Source organism: Heloderma suspectum, chromosome 4, assembly GCF_057233095.1.
Source record: "Heloderma suspectum isolate Gila_16-S chromosome 4, 16-S_ref, whole genome shotgun sequence".
NCBI lineage: Eukaryota > Metazoa > Chordata > Lepidosauria > Squamata > Helodermatidae > Heloderma > Heloderma suspectum.
In genome coordinates, this window is record NC_139461.1 from 16,258,238 (window position 1) to 16,278,709 (window position 20,472).

General features: G+C 47.2%; 2 protein-coding genes across 2 annotated transcripts in view; both read left to right on the top strand.

The window, feature by feature from the left end:
• The window catches only part of LOC146346576 (uncharacterized), a 78,216-nt gene that overhangs the window by 22,871 nt on the left and 34,873 nt on the right, over nt 1-20,472 (top strand). The window lies entirely within an intron of this gene.
• Nucleotides 1,566-16,637, top strand: LOC146346577 (cytochrome P450 2H1-like). Its single transcript, XM_084848198.1, has 4 exons — nt 1,566-1,614; nt 3,010-3,153; nt 4,775-4,962; nt 16,395-16,637. Exons 1-4 carry the CDS (start codon nt 1,566-1,568, stop codon nt 16,635-16,637), a joined length of 624 nt encoding a protein of 207 aa, XP_084704324.1.

Below are 20,472 nucleotides of genomic sequence, written 5' to 3' on the forward strand. Positions count from 1 at the left end.
TCACGGCTTAATGCAAGGATGCAAATGGCGGCCGCTATGACAGCCACCATTTACGGCCACTGCAGCCCGGCAGTGGCCGGAAGTCTGGCTGCGGATGGCCCTGTCTGGCGGCTCAGTGGCCTTGCCATGGAGTGGAGCCAGCTGGGGAGGATTCCAGGGGGAGGGACGAATTGATGCTTTTGAACTGTGGTGCTGGAGAAGACTCTTCCGAGTCCCCTGGACTGCAAGGAGATCAAATCAATCAATCCTAAGGAAAATCAACCCTGAGTGCTCATTGGAAGGACAGATACTGAAGCTGAAGCTCAAATATTTTGGCCACCAAATGCAAAGAGAAAAGTCACTGGAAAACACCCTGATGCTGGGAAGGATTGAAGGCAAAAGGAGAATGGGATGGCAGAGGATGAGATGGCTAGATAGCATCACCGATGCAATGAATATGAACTTGAGCACGCTCCAGGAGAGAGCAGAGGACAGGAAGGCCTGCCTGCTATGGTCCATGGGGTCACGAAGAGTCGGACATGACTTAATGACTGGACAACAACAACATTTTTCTCCCATTGATTAAAACATGTTTATGCACATTTTTCAAAGGTACTCCTTTTTCTTATGGACTTTTTTTTCTGCAAAATGCATCACAGAAGGAAAACAAAAACAAAAAGATCACAATCTGATACAGACAAGTGATAGAACAAGATTCAAGATGGAAGTTCGGGAACTTTGACAATCTCAAGTTTTGCTTGTATCCACACCCCTATTAAAAATGGAATCAGCATTTTCTACCAGCCCATCAAAATTATTGATCCACTTCCTTATCTAGAATACCTCCTCTTGGACAAATTCAAGGAGGAGTAGTGTATCAATGGCCACTAGCCCTGATGGCTATATGCTATCTCCAGTATCAGAGGCAATGTGCACCAGTTGCGGGGGATCATGTGTGGGATGGTGCTGTTGTTGCATCCATGTCCTGCTTTATGGGTTACCCCTGGGCAGTTGGTTGGCCACTGTGTGAACAGAGTGATGGTCTAGATGAACCCTTGATCTGATTCAGCATGGCTCTTCTTATGTTTATTTATCATGGAATGGTCTACAAATTCAAAGAGATGCCTTACGTGAAGCACCATCTGATCTCAGGCCAACACGGTATACCATTCTTCAACATAAATTATCAGAGTGGTTTGTGATTATAATTAAGATATAGTGATGACCACCAGTTTGGATGGCTTTAAAAGGAGATTGGACAGATTCATAGAGGAGAAGGCTATCCATGGCTACTAGTCCTGATGGCTATATTGTATTGTATTGTTTTGTTTACTATTTGTCCATAGCCTTCTCCTCCGCTGCCGCTGCCCCCTCTGCTGCCACCTTCTCCTTGCCACTGCCTTCTCCACCTTCACTGCCGCCACCAGATCCTGAGGCCTGGATGCATGCTGACTCTTATTGCAGGGAGTCGCCATTTTTAAAATGGCAACCTCCTGGAAGTAACTGGAAGTTTCCATTTTTAAAATGGCGACTCCTGCAATTAGAGGTGGCACATGTCCAGGCCTCAGGTCCTGGTGGTGGCAACGATGGCGGCGGTGGCAGCGATGGCAGAAGCAGAGGAGGTGGGCGGCTCAGGTAAGGACCTGGAGGTGCTGGCACATCTGGGCCAGGGATGCCGAAGTGCTGAAGCACACCGAGCACTTTGGAGAGCCCCTGACCTGCTCATGTCGCTTTGTGCCCCCTCCACTTTGCCTCATAAAGGGCTCAAAGTGACCCAAAGCAGCCTGCTTGCACTCAGGCTGAAGCAGAGCACAGCCCTATAGTTAATCATCTCCTTGGCAAACCCAATGGCTATGTGCGCTCTCCAGTATCAGAGGCAGTATACCTATGTACACCACTTGCTGGGGAACATGGGCAGGAGGGTGCTGCTTGTGGGTTCCCAGTCAACAACTGATTGTCCACTGTGGGAGCAAAATGCTGGCTAAATGGACCCTTGGTCTGATAGAGCATGGCTCTTCTTCTGTTCTTAAATCAAGACTTAAATCAAGAGAAGCATGAACAATTTCACACTCCCATCCACACCAGCCTGGGGGTGATTCAGTGCTCAGTGGACACAGACATTTACCACTGTAACAGCTGTTGGTTGGCTACAAATACCCCCTTCCCAGATAAGGTGCTTAAGAGACTGTTTGCTGTACAACTCTGAGATGGATTGTCTGGATCCATTTTAGTTTGCTTTCATGCCAGGTTTTGCCACAAAAATGGAAAAGGCCTTTTAATCCTAAACTGATTAGATGTAGGGATGGGGGAGAATTTCTCCCCGAAACTTCGGGGGGCCGAGTGCCAACGCATTCGGTCCTCCGAAGGTTGTTCGGGGAGAAATTCTCCACCCCCCCCCCGGGATGGGACTTACCTTTCACGAATGTCCCTCCCGGCAGCGGGTCCAGGCAGCGGTTCGGCAAGTCTTCGTCAGGGGCAGGGGCGGCAGCCGGTCTTTCGACCGGCTGCCGCCACCGCCATTACAAGAAAAGTAAAAAAAAAAAAAAACACCCCTGTGATAGGCTACGTAACAATTAACGTAGCCTATCACGGCTAGATTTGCAAAGTCAAGCGTTGCCCTTATTTTTGCTGTAGTCTACGTAAATCTTTACGTAGACTACAGGGACCAAATAAGGAACACTAATGGCGGCTCCCTATGGCTTTGCAGATCTATAGGCTACATTAATCGTTACGTAGCCTATCACAGGGGCATTTTTTTTTTCTTTTGAAGTTCGCAGCCGGGGAGATGGGGCGCTTCTCCCCGGCCTGAATTTTGGCCGGGCAAGGAGGGAAGCCTCCCCCCCCGGCCTGAACTTCGGGGGGAGCAGCGAAGCGCCTCCCCCCCACCGCAAAGCAAGCTGCGAGACCAGGTAAGTGACTTTCGTGCATCCCTAGATGTATGCTGCTGGTTTTAATTTTTGTTCTTTCTTATATAGTTCTCATATTGCACAGTTAAGTAGACTTGATTGATCATTCTGAATCTTCCTCCAGAGAAACAGAATAGTGCCTCTGAGTTCAGCATCAATAACTTGGTTATCAATGCCACAGCTGACTTGCTTGAAGCAGGAACAGAGACAACCAGCACCACACTAAGATATGGGATCTTGATTCTTCTGAAACACCCAGAGATAGATGGTAAAATCAATCCTGCTCCTGCAGCCCAGTGGCCTAGTTCATTCCCCTTTTTGCATTTCGGCTACTCTATGGCAAACCAAAATCATTGGATTGATATTTAATTTCTGTTTAGCTTTCTTGGACAATTTCAGACAGAGTTTTGTGGAGGACTTGGCATGAGCTAAGAGCTGAAGTGGGAGTGAAACGGGGGAAGAAGCACATTAAATGTTAGAAACAAGTGCTTTGGAGAAAAAGATGAGAAACAAGCAAGCTTACCAGCAAAGGTCAATTGGTTAATGTGGTCCCACATCTCCCTTTAACTTCCTTTAATTTATTGGTCATTATGATTAGAGATGGCATGGCAGTCTGAGGAGGGAGTGGAGTTAGGGATGTACGAAAGTCACTTACCTTTTCTCAGGGGTGCTTCGCGGTGGGGGGGAGGCGCTTCGCTTCTCCCCCTGAAGTTCAGGCGAGGGGGGGCAAGCCGTCCCACCTCGACCGGCTGAAATGCAGGCCGGGGGGGGAGGCTTCCCGCCTTGCCCGGCCGAAATTCAGGCCGGGGAGAAGCACCCCGTCTCCCCGGCCGCAAAACAAAGTGTTAAAAAAAAACACGTGATAGGCTATGTAACGATTAACATAGCCTATCACGGCTAGATTTCCAAAGTCAGCCGTGATAGGCTACGTTAATCATCACGTAGCCTATCACGGGTGACTTTGGAAAAAAAAAAGCACATACGCAAATGGCGGCGGCCTATGGGTTTTTTTTCTTTTCTTTTCAAAGTCACCCGTGATAGGCTACGTGACGATTAACGTAGCCTATCATGGCTGACTTTGCAAATTTAGCCGTGATAGGCTACGTTAATCGTTACGTAGCCTATCACGGGTTTTTGTGGGTTTTTTTACACTTTACCTTGTAATGGCGGCAGCGGCAGCCGGTCTTCCGACCGGCTGCCACCCCCGCCCCCGACGAAAGGCCGACGAACTGCCGCCGGGACCTGCCGCCGGGAGGGACATTCGCCGAAGGTAAGTCCCATCCAGGGAGAGGGCGGGGGAGTGGAGAATTTCACTGCCGATTTCGGGGGGCCGAATGCATTGCCTATTTGCGTTGCCCTTATTTTCGCCATAGTCTACGTAAATCTTTACGTAGACTACAGGGACCAAATAAGGAATGCAAATGGCGGCTCCCTATGGAGGCCGCCATTTGCGTACGTGCTTTTTTTTTTTTTCAAAGTCACCTGTGATAGGCTACGTGACGATTAACGTAGCCTATCATGGCTGACTTTGCAAATCTAGCCGTCATAGGCCACGTTAATCGTTACGTAGCCTATCACGGGGGTGGTTTTTTTTAAAACTTTCCTTGCAATGGCGGCGGCCATTGCAAGGAAAGACCAGCTGCTGCCCCCGCCCCTGATGAAGACCCGACGAACCGCCGCCGGGAGGGACATTCATGAAAAGTCCCATCTCGGGGGGGTGGCAGGGGGGTGGCGGTGGGGTGGCAGAGAATTTCACCGCTGATTTCGGGGGGCCGAATGCGTTGGCGCTCGGCCCCCCGAAGTTTCGGGGAGAAATTCTCCCCCATCCCTAGATATTTCCTGAATGTTTGTGCAGTGATATCAAAATAATCTTGTTAACCTCATTACAGAGAAAACGCACAAAGAAATTGACCAAGTAGTTGGCCGAACACGAAGTCCTTGTATGGCTGTTCGTGGACAGATGCCTTACACGGATGCTGTCATTCACGAGATCCAGAGGTTCATCTCCCTCGCCCCACTGGATCCCCCCCATGCAGTGGTCGAAGACACTCCATTCAGACAATACGTCATCCCAAAGGTCAGTTTCAAAAGCTACAGTTAGTGTACAAACGAGGGAATGGGTCCTACCCACTTTTTAAAGGTTTAAGTGAATCAGATCAATACCTGAAACGTTAATGGAGTAAGTCCACTTTTTAAAATATGAGTCACGGTCTTTCAACACATCAGCAATCTGTCAGCAAGTTCAAGTGCATGGCACCCATGCCACGGAAATAGCTGAGCAAAGACTTCACTGCCTCAGCTATTTGTCTGAATCTATCTTTGTCATTGCCATTAATTTGGATTAGGAATAAACATACAATTACGAATTATGTCTGCAGTAGGCCAAACTGGGAAATGTTTAGCATGGCTGGGCAAATCCATTAATTTCATTCTACAATTGACCAACTCCTTGAAATCCATATCCCCCCAATCGCCCAAACCCGGGATATTCCTGTTAATCCACTGTACACACCCTTATCAACAGTCACAATGCCAGACAGCCGAGTGGAGAGGAAAGCACCATTTAAGTGGCCATGGCAGCAGCAGTATTTTCAAAACTGTATTTCATAGCTGAATCCCCCTAACTAGGTTCAAAAGAAGCAATGAGGTACATCCACTTATAACTCAGGGAATGTGTCTCACCAAAATCTATTGTATTTCATCCCTGAAACACTGCCCCCTCCCTCTTACAACAGACCGATTCTACACCGGCCAATTTCAAAACCCTACCTGGTAGTCACTGTGGCTCAGACATACAAACCTGGAGTAACCCAGCACATTCTCTGTTTAGGGACAGAATGTTCAACCTGTTCTGTGGTAGGTTCACAATTATCTCAATAATCCACTAACTTCCAAGAAAAAGAACATGACATATTACCTTCGTAACACGAACAGCACTACAAGTCAAGGGTAGAACTGGACCTGGCTTCTGTGTAGTCGAGTAAGACTGGCTCGTGCATTTCATTCTCCCAACTCCCATCCCCAACATCCTCTCCCTCTTTCATTCCTTCCATGGCTGAAAATCCTGCGATATGACAAAAGTCATCCTTGAGGAACCCCTTAATGCTCTCCACAGTTACTGCCTCTATGGCTCATTCACCCATAATAATTGAATCTGGACATCAAAATGCCTGCCTTCTTTGCTCAGTGGGGGAGAAAAAAAAAACTGTGTTCAATGAAACTGGAACTACTCTTTAACAAATACGTTGGGGGATCCCCTCCCCTTCACACACACACACACAGAGAGAGAGAGAGAGAGAGAGAGAGAGAGAATCATAAATCTAGATCCATTGGACAGACTTTGCATTGGGCACCATTAGACTGAGATTGGTATCCACCATAAACAGCCTTTTCTGTGGTGGCACCTATATTGCAGATGGCTTTCAAGGGAGATTTGTTAGAACTGTTCCACTAAAAGTTTTTGGTAGTTGATGAAAACCCATTACTTCTGTCAGACCTTCTGTGGGCCATACATGGTTGGATGTGATCCCTGCCTGAACTACTGTTGCAGTTTCACTAAGTTTTACTATGATAATTAATTGTAATAAATTAAATTTAAAATTCATGTTTTTATACTGTCCTCATGTCTCAGTTTCTTGCTTGTAACCCCCCTTGAGGGTCTTTAGACTTCAGACGTGACCTACACATTTAAATATGGATAGAAACTTCCAACAGTGTGCTAGGCACTAAAGAACTGGTTAGGATTATCTTAAAAAATGGATTACAGATTTTTAACTTGGAACATTAATGGGGTGAATGGTCCTCAAAAGACAAGGAAAATATTGTATTATTTACAAAAATTGAAACAAGATATAATATGCTTACAAGAAACCCATATTAATAAAGAAGATACCATATATTTAATTAATAAAAAATTAAGTGAAGAGTTTATAACTGCAAGCCGAAAAAAAGAAAAATGGAGTAGTTTTATATATTAAGCCACATTTGGGACTGGAATTAGTATTGTCAGATGAACAAGGTCATTTTGTGGGAGTTAAAATTAAATTGAATGGTGTATCAACATTGATTTTAGGGGTTTATGCATCTAATGACCACAAAGTGGAATTTTATGAGGATCACTTATCCAAACTCGTGGATCTAACTTTTGACAGTTGGTGTTTAATGGGAGATTGGAATGGGGTGATTGCACCTCACATTGATAGAATATCAGAGAAAAAAATAAAGAGTAATCAATGGAAATTACCTAAAAGTTTTTTTTAATTGATGGAAAATTTGGCTTTAGTAGATGTATGCAGAGATTAAAATGGCAACTCAAGAGAATATACATATTTCTCAGAAAGACATAAATCTTTTTCAAGGATTGATATGATTTTGACAACTAAAGAGCTTGCTACAAATATTGGCAAAATACAAGTTCTACCAAGTTCATTTTTGGACCATAACCCTATATCTATGTCATATGTGAAAAGAAGCACTACTTTTAGGTGGAGATTGGATGAAAGATATTTCATAATAAAAGTATTGTGGACAGGGATGGTGGAGAATTTCTCCACGAACCTTTGGGAGGCCGAGCGCCGAGACATTTGGCCTCCCGAAAGTGTTGGGGAAATTCTCCGCCGGCCCCCCACCCCTCCCCCGGGATGGGACTTACCTTCAGCGAATGTCCCTCTCGGCGGCAGGTCCTGGCGGCGGTTCGGCGGCGGTTCGGTGTTTATTTTTATTACAAAATAAAAAAGTTAAAAAACACACACACACCCGTGATAGGCTACGTGACGATTTACATAGCCTATCATGGCTAGATTTCCAAAGTCAGCCGTGATAGGCTACGTAAATCGTCACATAGCCTATCACGGGTGACTTGGGGGGGAAAAAAAAGCACGTACGCAAATGGCAGTGGCCCATGGTCACCGCCATTTGCGTTCCTTATTTTGGCACATCTAGTCTATGTAAAGATTAACGTAGACTACGGCGAAAATCAGGGCAATGCAAATAGCATTCCCTTATTTTCGCCGTAGTCTACGTAAATCTTTATGTAGACTAGACGTGCCAAAATTAGGAATGCAAATGGCGGCGCCCATGGGCCACTGCCATTGGCGTACGTGCTTTTTTTTTCCCCAAAAAATCACCCGTGATAGGCTACGTGACGATTAACGTAGCCTATCATGGCAGACTTTGGAAATCTAGCTGTGATAGGCTACGTTAATTGTTAAGTAGCCTATCATGGTTTTTTTTTCTTTTTTTAATTTTTCTTTCATGGCCAGGGAGACGGGGCGCTTCTCCCCGGCCTGAATTTCAGCCGGGCGAGGCGGGACACCCCCCCTCACCTGAACTTCGGGGGGAGAAGCGAAGCGCCTCCCCCCCACTGCGAATCAGCCCTGCGAAAAGGTAAGTGACTTTCGTATATCCCTAATTGTGGATGACACTAAAAAGAAATTGAGAGAATTTTTTGAATTGAATCTAGACAAAGGAACAAATATCCGAACAGTATGGGATACAAGTAAAGCCTATATGAGAGGTTATTTTATACAACAAAATGCGCAACTGAAAAAGAAAAGAGAAGGTATAAAACATTCTAAAACAGAGAAAGGAGAAAGAAGAATTCCTAAAGAAAAAAATGGGAAAGGCAAGTGTCCTCTGACAGATTAAATTACTCCAACAACAACTGCCGATGTTAACAGTGAAGGATATGCAAAAAAATTAAACTTTGTAAAACAAACAAAAAAATGAATTTGCTAATAAACCAGGAAGATGGTTGGCCTGTAAATGTAGAAAGGAAAAAGAAAAGAAAACAATTGTGAAAATAAGTGAAAGTGGATTAGGATTAACTGATAATGTGGCAATTCAGAAAGCCTTTCATCAATATTATTAGAATTTGTATAAAGGACATATCTCCCCAGAATTAATGGATAAATATATTTATAAACAAAATCTACCAAAAGTTACTAAGGAACAAAAACAAATGATGACTGGCCCAATAACAGCAAATGAAATGGTGGAAGCAATAAAAAAAAATTAAACTGGGAAAAACTCCAGGACCAGATGGAATATCAGGATTATATTATAAGAAGTGTGAAGAAGAAATTTTACAACCACTGAAAAATGTAGGGATGTACGAAAGGGACTTACCTTGTCCTGCAGCTTTTTTCGTGGTGGGGGGGAGGTGCTTCGCTTCTCCCCCCGAAGTTCATGCGAAGGGGGGGAGGCTTCCCGCCTCGCCCGGCCGAAATTCAGGCCGGGTAGAAGTGCCCCGTCTACCCAGCCGCAAAAAAAACCCCACACCCCTGTGATAGGCTATGTAATGATTAACGTAGCCTATCATGGCTAGATTTGCAAAGTCAGCCATGATAGGCTACGTTAATCGTCACGTAACCTATCACGGGTGACTTTGGAAAAAAATAGCACGTACGCAAATGGCAGCCCCCATAGGGAGCCGCCATTTGTGTTCCTTATTTGGTCCCTGTAGTCTACGTGAAGATTTACGTAGACTACAGCGAAAATAAGGGCAATGCTATTACGATTTTGGGGGGCTGAATGCATTGGCGCTCGGCCCCCCAAAGTTTCAGGGAGAAATTCTCCCCCATCCCTAGAAAAATGATGAACAGTATTTTAGAAAAAGGGGAGATACCGGAAACATGGAAAACAGCATATATACCATTAATAACTAAAGAAGAACAGGACTCACCCTCGACAAAAAACTATAGACCAATCTCATGAAGCCACAAGCTATGCCGTGCAGGGCCACCCAAGACGGATAGGTCATGGTGGAGAGTTCTGACAAAATGTGGTCAACTGGAGAAGGAAATGGCAGCCCACTCCAGCATTCTTGCCAAGAAAACCCCATGGAACGTAGCACAAGGCTAAAAGATATGACACCAGAAGATGAGCCCCTCAGGTCGGAAGGTGTCCAATATACTACTGGGGAAGAGCGGAGGGAATTTCCAAGTAGCGCCAGAAAGAGTGAAGTGGCTGGGCCAAAGCCGAAAGGACACTCAGCTGTGGATGTATCTGGTGGTGAAAAGAAAGTCCGATGCTGTAAAGAACATTATTGTTTAGGAACCTGGAATGTCAGATCAATGAATCAAGGTAAGCTGGAGGTGGTCAAACATGAGATGGCAAGATTGAACATCGATGTCTTGGGAATCAGTGAACTAAAATGGACAAGCAAGGGCAAATTTAATTCAGGTGACCATTATATCTACTACTGTGGGCAAAAATCTTTAGAAGAATTGGAGTAGCACTCATAATCAATAAAACCGGATCGCCTCCCCCCCCGTCGAGGATTCCAGGGGGAGGGATGGAGCGCCTCCCCCCGCACTGCGAATCACATCTGCGAAAAGGTAAGTGACTTTCGTAAATCACTATGTTCCAGTGCTCCTTGAATGGCATCTGCGTCTGTAGCCGCCATTCGCATCTTTTGAATGGCCATGATAGGCTACGTAAATAATTACGTAGCCTATCACAGCTAAAAAAGGGAATGCCAGTGGTTGCCGCTGTAGCTGTTCCCTTTTTTTTTTGCCGTGATAGGCTACGTAAATATTTACGTAGCCTATCACGGCTAAAGCAGGAATGCAAATGGCATAGGGGATTCCATTTGCGTCCCTGCTTTAGCTGTGATAGGCTACATAAATATTTACGTAGCCTATCACGGGCCAGCGTAGGGATGCAAATGGTGTCCCCTACACAGGACACCATTTGCATCTGCAGCAGCCTGGCAGTGGCTGGATGCCCAGCTGTGGGTTGACCCGGCTGGCGGCTCCGCGGCCTGGCCAGGGAGCGGAGCCAGCCAGGCAGGATTCTGGGGGGGAGGAATGGATCGCCGGCAGAGCCAGGTACGGAATGGAATGGAACCCGGCAGAGCCAGGTAAGCGGGGTTTCGTACACCCCTACTATACAGTTAATAAAAACAAGACCTGGAGCTGACCAGGGCTCAGATCATGAGCTTCTTATTGCTAAATTTCGGCTTAAATTGAAGAATGTAGGGAAAACCACTAAACCATTCAGGTGTGACCTAAATCATATCCATTATGAATATACAGTGGAGGTGAGGAATAGATTTAAGGGATTAGACCTGATAGACAGAGTTCCTGAGGAACTATGGACGGAGGTCCGTAATGTTGTTCAGGAGGCAGCAACTCAATCCATCCCAAAGAAACAGAAATGCAAGAAAGTAAAGTGGCTGTCTGATGAGGCTTTACAAGTAGCTGAGGAAAGAAGGGAAGTGAAAAGCAAGGGAGAAAGGGGAAGATATATCCAACTGAATGCAGAGTTCCAGAGAATAGCAAGGAGAGACAAGAAGGCCTTCTTAAATGAACAATGCAAAGAAATTGAGGAAAACAATACAATGGAAAACACTAGAGATCTCTTCAAGAAAATTGGAGATCTCAAGGGAACATTTTGTGTAAAGATGGGCATGGTACAGGACAAAGAAGGCAGGGACCTAACAAAAGCAGATGAGATTAAGAAGAGGTGGAAATAATACACAGAAGAACTATACAGGAAAGATCTGAATGTCCCTGAGAGCCATGATAGTGTGGTCACTGAACTTGAGCCGGACATCCTAGAGAGTGAAGTCAAGTGGGACTTAGGAAGCATTACTAACAACAAAGCTAGTGGAGATGACAGTATTCCAGCTGAGCTATTTTAAACCCTCAAAGATGATGCTGTTAAAGTGCTGCACTCAATATGCCAACAAATTTGGAACACTCAACAGTGGCGACAAGACTGGAAAACATCAGTTACATACCAAGTCCAAAGAAGGGCAATGCCAAAGAGTGTTCAAACTATCGTACAGTTGCGCTCATTTCACATGCCAGCAAGGTGATGCTCAAAATCCTGCAAGCTAGGCTTTAGCACTATGTGAACCGAGAACTACCGGAAGTACAAGTTGGGTTTTGAAGAGGCACAGGAACTAAAGATCAAATCATCAACATTCACTGGATCATGGAGAAAGCAAGAGAATTCCAGAGAAATTTCTACTTCATTGACTGTGCTAAAGCCTTTGATTGTGTGGATCACAACAAACTGTGGCAAATTCTTAAAGTGATGGGAGTACCAGACCACCTTACCTGTCTCCTGAGAAACCTGTACAAGGGTCAATTAGCAACAGTAAGAACTCGACATGGAACAACCGATTGGTTCAAAACTGGGAAAGGAGTACAACGAGGCTATATATTGTCACCCTGCAGAGTACATCATGAGAAATGCCGGTCGAATCACAGGTCGGAATTAAGATTGCCAGGAGAATTATCAACAACCTCAGATATGCAGACCACATCACCCTAATGGCAGAAAGCGAAGAGGATCTAAAGAGCCTCCTGTTGATGGTGAAAGTGGAGAGTGCAAAAGGCTGGTCTGAAACTCAACATTAAAAAAAAAACTAAGATCATGGCATCTGGCCCCATCACTTCCTGGCATACAGAAGGGGAAGAAATGGAAGCAGTGACAGATTTTATTTTCTTGGGCTCCAAGATCACCGCAGATGGTGACTGTAGCCATGGAATTAAAAGACGCTTGCTCCTTGGGAGGAAAGCTAAGGATGTACGAAAGGTGCTTACCTTTCCGTGGATTATGCTGATGCTGGGGGGGAGGCATTCCATCCCTCCCCCTGGAATCCTGGCCGGGGGGGAGGTGCTCCGTTCCTCCCCCCCAGAATCCTGGCCGGCTGGCTCCACTCCGCAGGGATTCTGCAGAGCCGCTGGCCGGCTCCGCCAGCAGCCGGACATCCGGCTGCTGGCTAGCAGGGACGCAAATGGCGGCGGCCGTAGCCGCCGCCATTTGTGTCCCTGCAGTCAGCTGTGATAGGCTACATAAATGTTTACGTAGCCTATCACGGCTGATTTGAACCAAAAAAAAATGCGCGTACGCAAATGGCAGTGCCCATGGGCGCTGCCATTTGCGTACGCACGTGTTGTTTTTTTAAAATCAGCCATGATAGGCTACGTAAACATTTATGTAGCCTATCTGTCAGGGTGGACACTGAGCCCATAGAATCCCAGAGTAGTTCTGATTCGGAGGAAGAGCAGTCGCTCCTGGGAGAGGAGCGCGCCCCTTTTTCCCAGGGCCCGCAGCTGACAGAGATTCCTCCCACCAACATTCCTAGATTAGAAAGCAGTCCAGGGAGTGACCCAGCACCGATAGCAGACTGGTTGGATGCACGGCACAGATACAGAGAGCGGCGCCAAATAGAGAGCGTGGAAAGGAGGCGTAGCGCCCGGTTGGCGCTCAAAGAACAGTTGCGCCCAGAGGATCCAAGGGAAAAGGGGAGGGATTCTCCCTAGTCCTTATATTCAGGGGTGTGCCAGTAATTGCCTTTCAAACGGGGACCAACTCTTCCAACTTAGGGCATAGGGATGCTGCTGCTCAGATCTAATTGCTACCTATAAAGTTGTAAGTTATAAAAGAAAAATAAAGCTTTGAAAAGAATCCCTTTGTCTGCGTCTGGACTTGGCTAATAAATTAGATTGAGAGAGCCCTCCAAGGACCCCTTGACACTATCACGGTGTTTTTTAAAAAAATCTAGCCGTGATAGGCTACGTAAATCTTTACATAGCTTATCACTTTTTTTGTGTTTGTTTGTTTTTTACGTGGAAATGGCGGCGGCGGCAGCCGGTCTGAAGACCGGCCACTGCCAAACCGCCGCCAGAGCCGCCACCGGAGCCGCCGCCGCCAGGAAGATCCACCTAAGGTAAGTCCCATCCCAAGGGGGGTGGGGGGTCATTCCGCCACCAATTTCGGGGGGCCAAATGTGCTGGCATTCGGCCTCCCTGAGATCCGTGGCGGAACTTTCGTACATCCCTAAGGAAAGCTCTGGCAAACCTAGACAGCATAGTAAGAAGCAGAGACATCACCTTGCCGACAAAGGTTCGTATAATCAAAGCTATGGTTCTCCCAGTGGTAACGTATGGCTGTGAGAGCTGGACTATAAGGAAGGCTGAGCACCGAAGAATTGATGTTTTTGAACTGTGGTGCTGGAGAAGACTCTTACGAGTCCCCTGGACTGCAAGGAGGTCAAATCAGTCAGTCCTAAAGGAAATCAACCCTGACTGCTCTTTGGAAGGGCAGATACTGAAGCTGAAGCTCCAATATTTTGGCCACCTAATGCGATGAGAAAACTCCCTGGAAAAGACCCTGATGCTGGGAAAGATTGAAGGCAAAAGGAGAAGGGATGGCAGAGGATGAGATGGCTAGATAGCATCACTGATGCAATAAATATGAACCTGAGCACACTCCGGGAGAGAGTGGAGGACAGGAAGGCCTGGCGTGCTATGGTCCATGGGGTCACAAAGAGTCGGACATGACTTAATGACTGAACAACAACAATAAGATATTTGCAACAATTTTGGCAGAAACACTCAAGAAAATATTGCAGGTAGGGGGGAGGCGCTCCGTCCCTCCCCCGGAAACCTCCCTGGCCAGTTTCACAGAGCTGCCGGCTCGGGCTGTCCATAGCCAGAGTTCCGGCCATGGCCAGGCTGCTGCGGCCGCAGATGGCGGCCATCGTAGCAGCCGCCATTTGCATCCTTGCAAGCAGCCGTGATAGGCTACGTAAGTATTTACGTAGCCTATCACGGCAAAGAGCAGGGACGCAAATGGCAGCCGCTACACCATTTGCGACCCTGCTCTTTGCCGTGATAGGCCACGTAAGTATTTAGATAGCCTATCACGGTAAATGCAGCCACGCAAATGGCATAGTGGCCACCATTTGCGTGGCTGCCTTTACCGTAATAGGCTACGTAAATATTTACGTAGCCTATCACGGCTGCAAGGCCGCAAATGGTGGCCGCAGCAGCCTGGCCGCAGCCAGCCAAGAGACCAGCCGCTGCCGCTGCCACCGCCGGAGCCGCCACCGCTGCATCCGCCCCAGGTAAGTTCCGTCACGGGGAGATTTCGTGGGGGGCAGGAGGCCGTTCCGCCATGGATTCTGGGGGGCCGGATTCTAAAGAATCTGATCTTTTTAGATGCTTTCTAAATAATCCGGCCACACTGGAATCTGTGGCAGAATTCTCTGACATCCCTAGTTATGTGGGGAATCCCTGTGAAGGGCTTTACTCTTTTCACAAAAATAAATAGGCATTTTTCTTGTGTGACCCGAGGCTTACAGAGACTAATGGTGGGCGTGCGTAAAGGATTTTTCGGCGGTACTTATGGAATTATTTATGTAAGTTCGGGGAGCCAGAAAAAAAACGGGGGAATCCGGGGCATGCAGACAGCGGAATGGGGTGGCCCTCGGCTCTGCAGAATCCTCGTGGAGCAGAGCCGCTCTGCGAGGATTCCGGGAGGAAGAACGGATTGCCTCCCCTCCCCTCGCAGATTCCCCACCAGAACGGACGGTGGGGAATCCATACATCCCTAGTCTAGAATCAAATATCCAGTTAACCAAGACTAAAGTGTGTGTGTGTGTGTGTGTGTGTGTGAGAGAGAGAGAGAGAGAGAGAGAGAGAGAGAGAGAGAGAATGTGCCACCATCCTTTTCCATGTGCAGTGTTAGCCTATGCAAGTTGTAGTCATGTTTACTCAGAAGTAAGTTTCAGTATGCTCAATTACACTTACTCCCAAGGATCACTGCATCACTTTTTATGAAAGTAAGGTGTCCCAGAAAGGCTGTGGTATAGGGTTGCTAGAAAAATGGGGAGGGGTGGGGGATGGGACTTCTGTGCCATGTAGAGCCCTGTGCCCTTTCTCATGACTAACAGAGGCAGAACAAATTATGCAAAGGGAAAGGCTCCCCAGCAACGTTCATGGAGCACATCTGTTGCATCGCCTTGGCACTATTTTGTCATTTACATTTGAAGACACAGGTGTGATGCACCGTACTCTAATGGAGGGAGCTCTTCTGAGGGTGATGCATTTCTGGAGGGTGGCCTCTGGAGCACTTGCCTTTATTGGCACAGCACCCACCCTCTGGAATGCATCACCAACAGTCATTAGAAAGGCCCCCACAGTTTGGAGTGCTTCAGCCCAAGATGGACACCCACCCAGCTGCACAAGCCCCCCGCTCCTTACCTGGGCCCTGGGGAGCTCCCACAGCTGTACCATGTTGGAGGGAGTCACCATTTTCTTTCAAAATGGCAGCTCTTCTTCTTTCAGTCAAAGGAGTCACCATTAAAAAAAAAAAGTGAGAGAGACTCCCTTGCAGAGGCCGATGGCTGTGTGCGCTCCCAAAAGGTCCAGATAAGGAGAGCGGGGGTCATGTGGCTTGGTGGGGGCTCACAGCAGTGGGGGGGGGCTGCTCAGCAGCAGTGGTGGCAGAGGGCCCCATTTCAGGTCTCCGGATCTTGCTTCACATCTGGAGCCCGAAGTGGGTCGCCCCGGCTCCATAGCAGGCCGAGGCAGGCCGATGCCAATCCAGGACCTTCGAATCAACCTCCGAAGCTGTTCAGGGGGAGGAGCTTGTGCACAGCCTTCTTGATTAACAATCATTCGTGATTGTTATCTTTTATTGCTATATTTTATTGCTCTTGTTTTTATGGCAATGTTATTGTATGTGAACCGCTTTGATAACTGTTGAAAGCGGGACATGAATTTCGGTAATCAATCCATAAAATGTCACAATGAAGGCATCTTCCTTGCAGGGAAGAGGATTTGTGCAGGAGAAGGACTGGCCCGCATGGAGATCTTCTTGTTCTTGACTATCATATTGCAGCACTTCACACTGAAGCCCCTCACTCACCCCAAGGACACTGATCTCATGCCCAAGTTGAGCAGCTCTGTCAATTTACCCTGGTCCAACCAGCTGTGTGCTGTCCCACGCTGAAAAGGGCTGCACATGGCAATCACATGATCTCTGGACTGCACATGGCAACCATATGACCTGGCAGGGATGACAGCCTGGAATGCTCAGCTCTGCTTTATGTTCGTAAAAGGAAGCTAGCGTTTTCTGCCAATCCCTTTAAAAGCTGGTGGTCTGCTTCCACTGAATGGGGGAGTCAAACCTTTTCATTGGGAGCAGCCACCAATGCTTCTTAGTTGCCCCTTTCCCTGGATTTTACCATTCTATTTAGTCTTCCCATACTCAAACACACACACACCACTCAGGTCTGTTCATTCAGTCTCTGCACCACCATTTTCCAAACTTGAATGCAAAATCCCAAAGTCTGCGAAAAGGAATCATACCTAATGGCCTAAAATTGAAAGTAAAATAAATCCATGAATAAATAGTCAGCATATGCATAATCTGTTAAGGCCATTGGGGTGGGGGTGTTAGTACAGAATTGTAGCCCAGGCTAAAGCAAAGGCCTAAAAACCAAAACAGTGTCTTGATTTAGATGATAGCAAGTGCAGGGTCCAACAACTGCAACTGAGTTCCCCCCACAGGGGCAAAGGCTCAAACATGGGAAGGGAACCCCACACCCAGGAAGAGGTTACTGTTGCTCCCAAATCAGGGATCTCAACATTCAGTGTTTACCGGAGTTGCATCCATAATGTGCACACAACCTTCTATTTCTCCCCTAGGATCTGGACCCATACCCCCGAAGTGTCAAAGACATTAATTGAAAGCAAAGTTGAGCACCAAATAGGGATGGATGGGGAACTCACTCCACCGAGGGTGTGTGTGTGTGTGTTTGATTTTAGCAGATTTACCCAATCTGACCTCATGAGCTGATAAAGTTGCATTATGGAACTAGGGATGTACAGAAGTCACTTACCATTTTGCGGAATATTTCGCGAAGGGGGGGAGGCACTCCATACCTCCCCCCGGAATCCTCGATGGGGGGGAAGCGCTCCATCCCTCCCCCCAGGAATCCTCGATGGCCGGCTCTGCTCTGCGGGGATTCCGCAGAGCCGCTGGCCAGCTCCGCCAGCAGCCAGACATCCGGCTGCTGGCTAGCATGGACGCAAATGCCGTTTGCGTCCCTGTATTCAGCCGTGATAGGCTACATAAAGACTTACGTAGCCTATCACGTCTGGGTTTTAAAAAAAACAAATGCGTATGCAAATGGCGGCGGCTATGGCCGCCACCATTTGCGTTCCTTATTTTGGCCCATCTTAGTCTACGTAAATATTTATGTAGACTAAGACGGCAAAAATAACGGGGAACACAAATAGCATAGCGGGCCCTGGAATCCGTGGCAGAACGGCCTCTTGCCTCCCGCCCCCCCGCGGAATCCCCCGGGATGGAACTTACCTGGGGCGGATGCAGTGGATGTGGTGGCGGCAGTTCCAGCGGCAGTTCCGGTGGCGGATTCGGCGGTGGTGGCGGCTGGTCTCCTGGCCAGCTGCGGCCAGGCTGCTGCAGCTGCCATTGCCGTCCTTGCAGCTGTGATAGGCTACATAAGAATTTACATAGCCTATCACAGCTACCCCCCCAAAAAAACACCAGAGTACGCAAATGGCAGCTGCTACGGCAGCTGCCTTTTGCGTTTCCTATTTTTCGCCGTTCTAGCCTACGTAAATATTTACGTAGGCAATTAAGGCAAAAAAAAGGGAACTGCAAATAGCACCCACGATGCTATTTGCGGTTCCCTTTTTTTCGCTGTAATTGCCTACGTAAATATTTACGTAGGCTAGAATGGCAAAAAATAGGGAACGCAAATGGCGGCCGCCGTAGCCGCCACCATTTGCGTATGCCATTTTGGGAGGGGGCATGCCGTGATAGGCTATGTAAATTCTTACGTAGCCTATCACGGCAGCCTGGAAGGATGCAAATGGCGGCCAGTATGGTGGCCACCATTTGCATCCGCAGCAGCCCATCTGGAGCCGGACGTCCAGCTGCGGGCGGCCCTGGCCAGCTGCTCCATGGAGCTGTCATGGAGCAGAGCCGGCCGGGCAGGGTTCCGGGGGGGGTGGACCGGATCGCCTCCCTCCCTTTGAGGATTCTGGGGGGGAGGGACGGAGCGCCTCTCCCCCCAGCAGATGCCCCGACCAGAACCGGTAAGGGATTCATACATCCCTAGAAAACATATGTTAAATATCATAACCTCTGTCAAGAAATAATTTTGATACCATTTTCATTATTTGTTTGTTTGTCTTTGTATATGGAAAATTAATAAAATAGAAAAAGGAACAGGGCAAAGGTGTACAGAACATATTTCATCCTAGTTTAAGCAAAGAGCTGTGGGCACTTCTGCAAACAAAACTAAAATCTGTTTTGCATTTCCACATTCAGTAATGAGAATGTAAAACTTGCATTGGCAGGAATGCAAAACTTATTTTAAAAGTGGCTCTCTCTTGCCATTTGGAGAACTGAAGAGGCTGAAAAGTCACATTTTGTGTGCTGTTTTGTCCTAACAGTCAAAGCTGAAGGGGAGCTGTTAGACTGTCTGGACTCTGACCTGAATTCATTGGGAGTTGGGTTTGCCATTCTTGGTACAGGGAGACACTTTCAAACTGCAGCCAAAAGCTGGAATGGCCTATCTGTTGCTATAACTGGAGACATTTCTAAATGCATATGGGACTACTCTAGACCCACAGACTGTCTTCACGAGCAATTTGGTGCAAAGTTACAGCAGTCTGAAGTCATTCGAGACAGATGACGTTGTCACCAATCTGTTGCCAACCAGCCACTTCCCTCTTGAAAAGCTGCATTGTCTGAAACTCCTTTTACTCCAACTTTGTTACTGAAAACAGCTCCCTGGCTGTTTTACTACAGTGTGCCATGCACACCTGCATTAAATCCTGGTTGTGCCTCTGTGACCTGGCAGTGATGAGGTCAAGGGGGTGGGACCCCCATTCCCTCTTGTTTCCCCAATCAAAGTATTTTTTTTCCATATACCCCCTTCTGTGCATGTTCACTCATAAGTAAGAGATAAATATTGCTCTCCCACAGTGAATCTTTAATATATTCCAATGCTGGGTGGGACTCTCTGTAGAGCAACCAGTTTCTGTGCATGTTTAGTCATAAGAAAGAAATCCCACTCCCCTGCAGTGAATCCTTAACCGATGTCAATGTATGTGGAGCCATGGTAAATCACTAAAGCATTATAGCATTTTAAGGGTAAAGGCTAACTTTAATAACTCACTCTAAAGCGCTATTTCACTTCTCTGTGAAATCGCTGTCTCAGTGCTGTGCTTCTTTGATGTTCTGTAGTTTTCTGTTGTTATGTGAAGTCTCAATAGCAATTATTCGAGATAATGGGAGCTTCTCATCTTATTGCAAGCAGGGAGAAGGAGAAAAGGGAGATAGAAGGAGCGGGTGAAGCAATAATTCAGGCACTAGAGTGCTGGAATGGGGCAAAATTGGGGGGGGTGCTTTCATGGGAAGCCTTCAGATGCTGCACTCCAGAAATGGGGATTTTCACTTCTCAAAGCAAAACTGTGCACATTGGGGGGAAAAGGCGGCTGATGGGGGAGATAATGTAGTAGCAGGTGGGAGCCTTCAGAAATGTGAATTATTTGCTCTTCATTCATAATAAGGTAGTAGCAGGGAGGACCATGGATGGGGTGGGGGTGGGGGGTGGGACAAGCCGCTCTCATTGGTTGAGCAGCAAATGGCAGCCTGATGATGTTCAGTTCTACTCCCCCCATCCCACCTAGAAGTATGTTCCTTTCAAGTGCTGTGTGACCCCTCAAAACTGAATTTGAAAGATACTGTACACCTGGCTTTTCTATCTATTTTTTGTGTCCTAACGGACCAAAGCTGATTCTATGCA

Coding starts and splice junctions, on each gene's coding strand:
- LOC146346577 (XM_084848198.1), top strand. CDS start 1,566: ATGGCGGCGGTGGCAGCGATGGCAGAAGCAGAGGAGGTGGGCGGCTCA. Junction 1,615..3,009: donor AGAGGAGGTGGGCGGCTCAG/GTAAGGACCTGG, acceptor ATCTTCCTCCAG/AGAAACAGAATAGTGCCTCT. Junction 3,154..4,774: donor GAAACACCCAGAGATAGATG/GTAAAATCAATC, acceptor ACCTCATTACAG/AGAAAACGCACAAAGAAATT.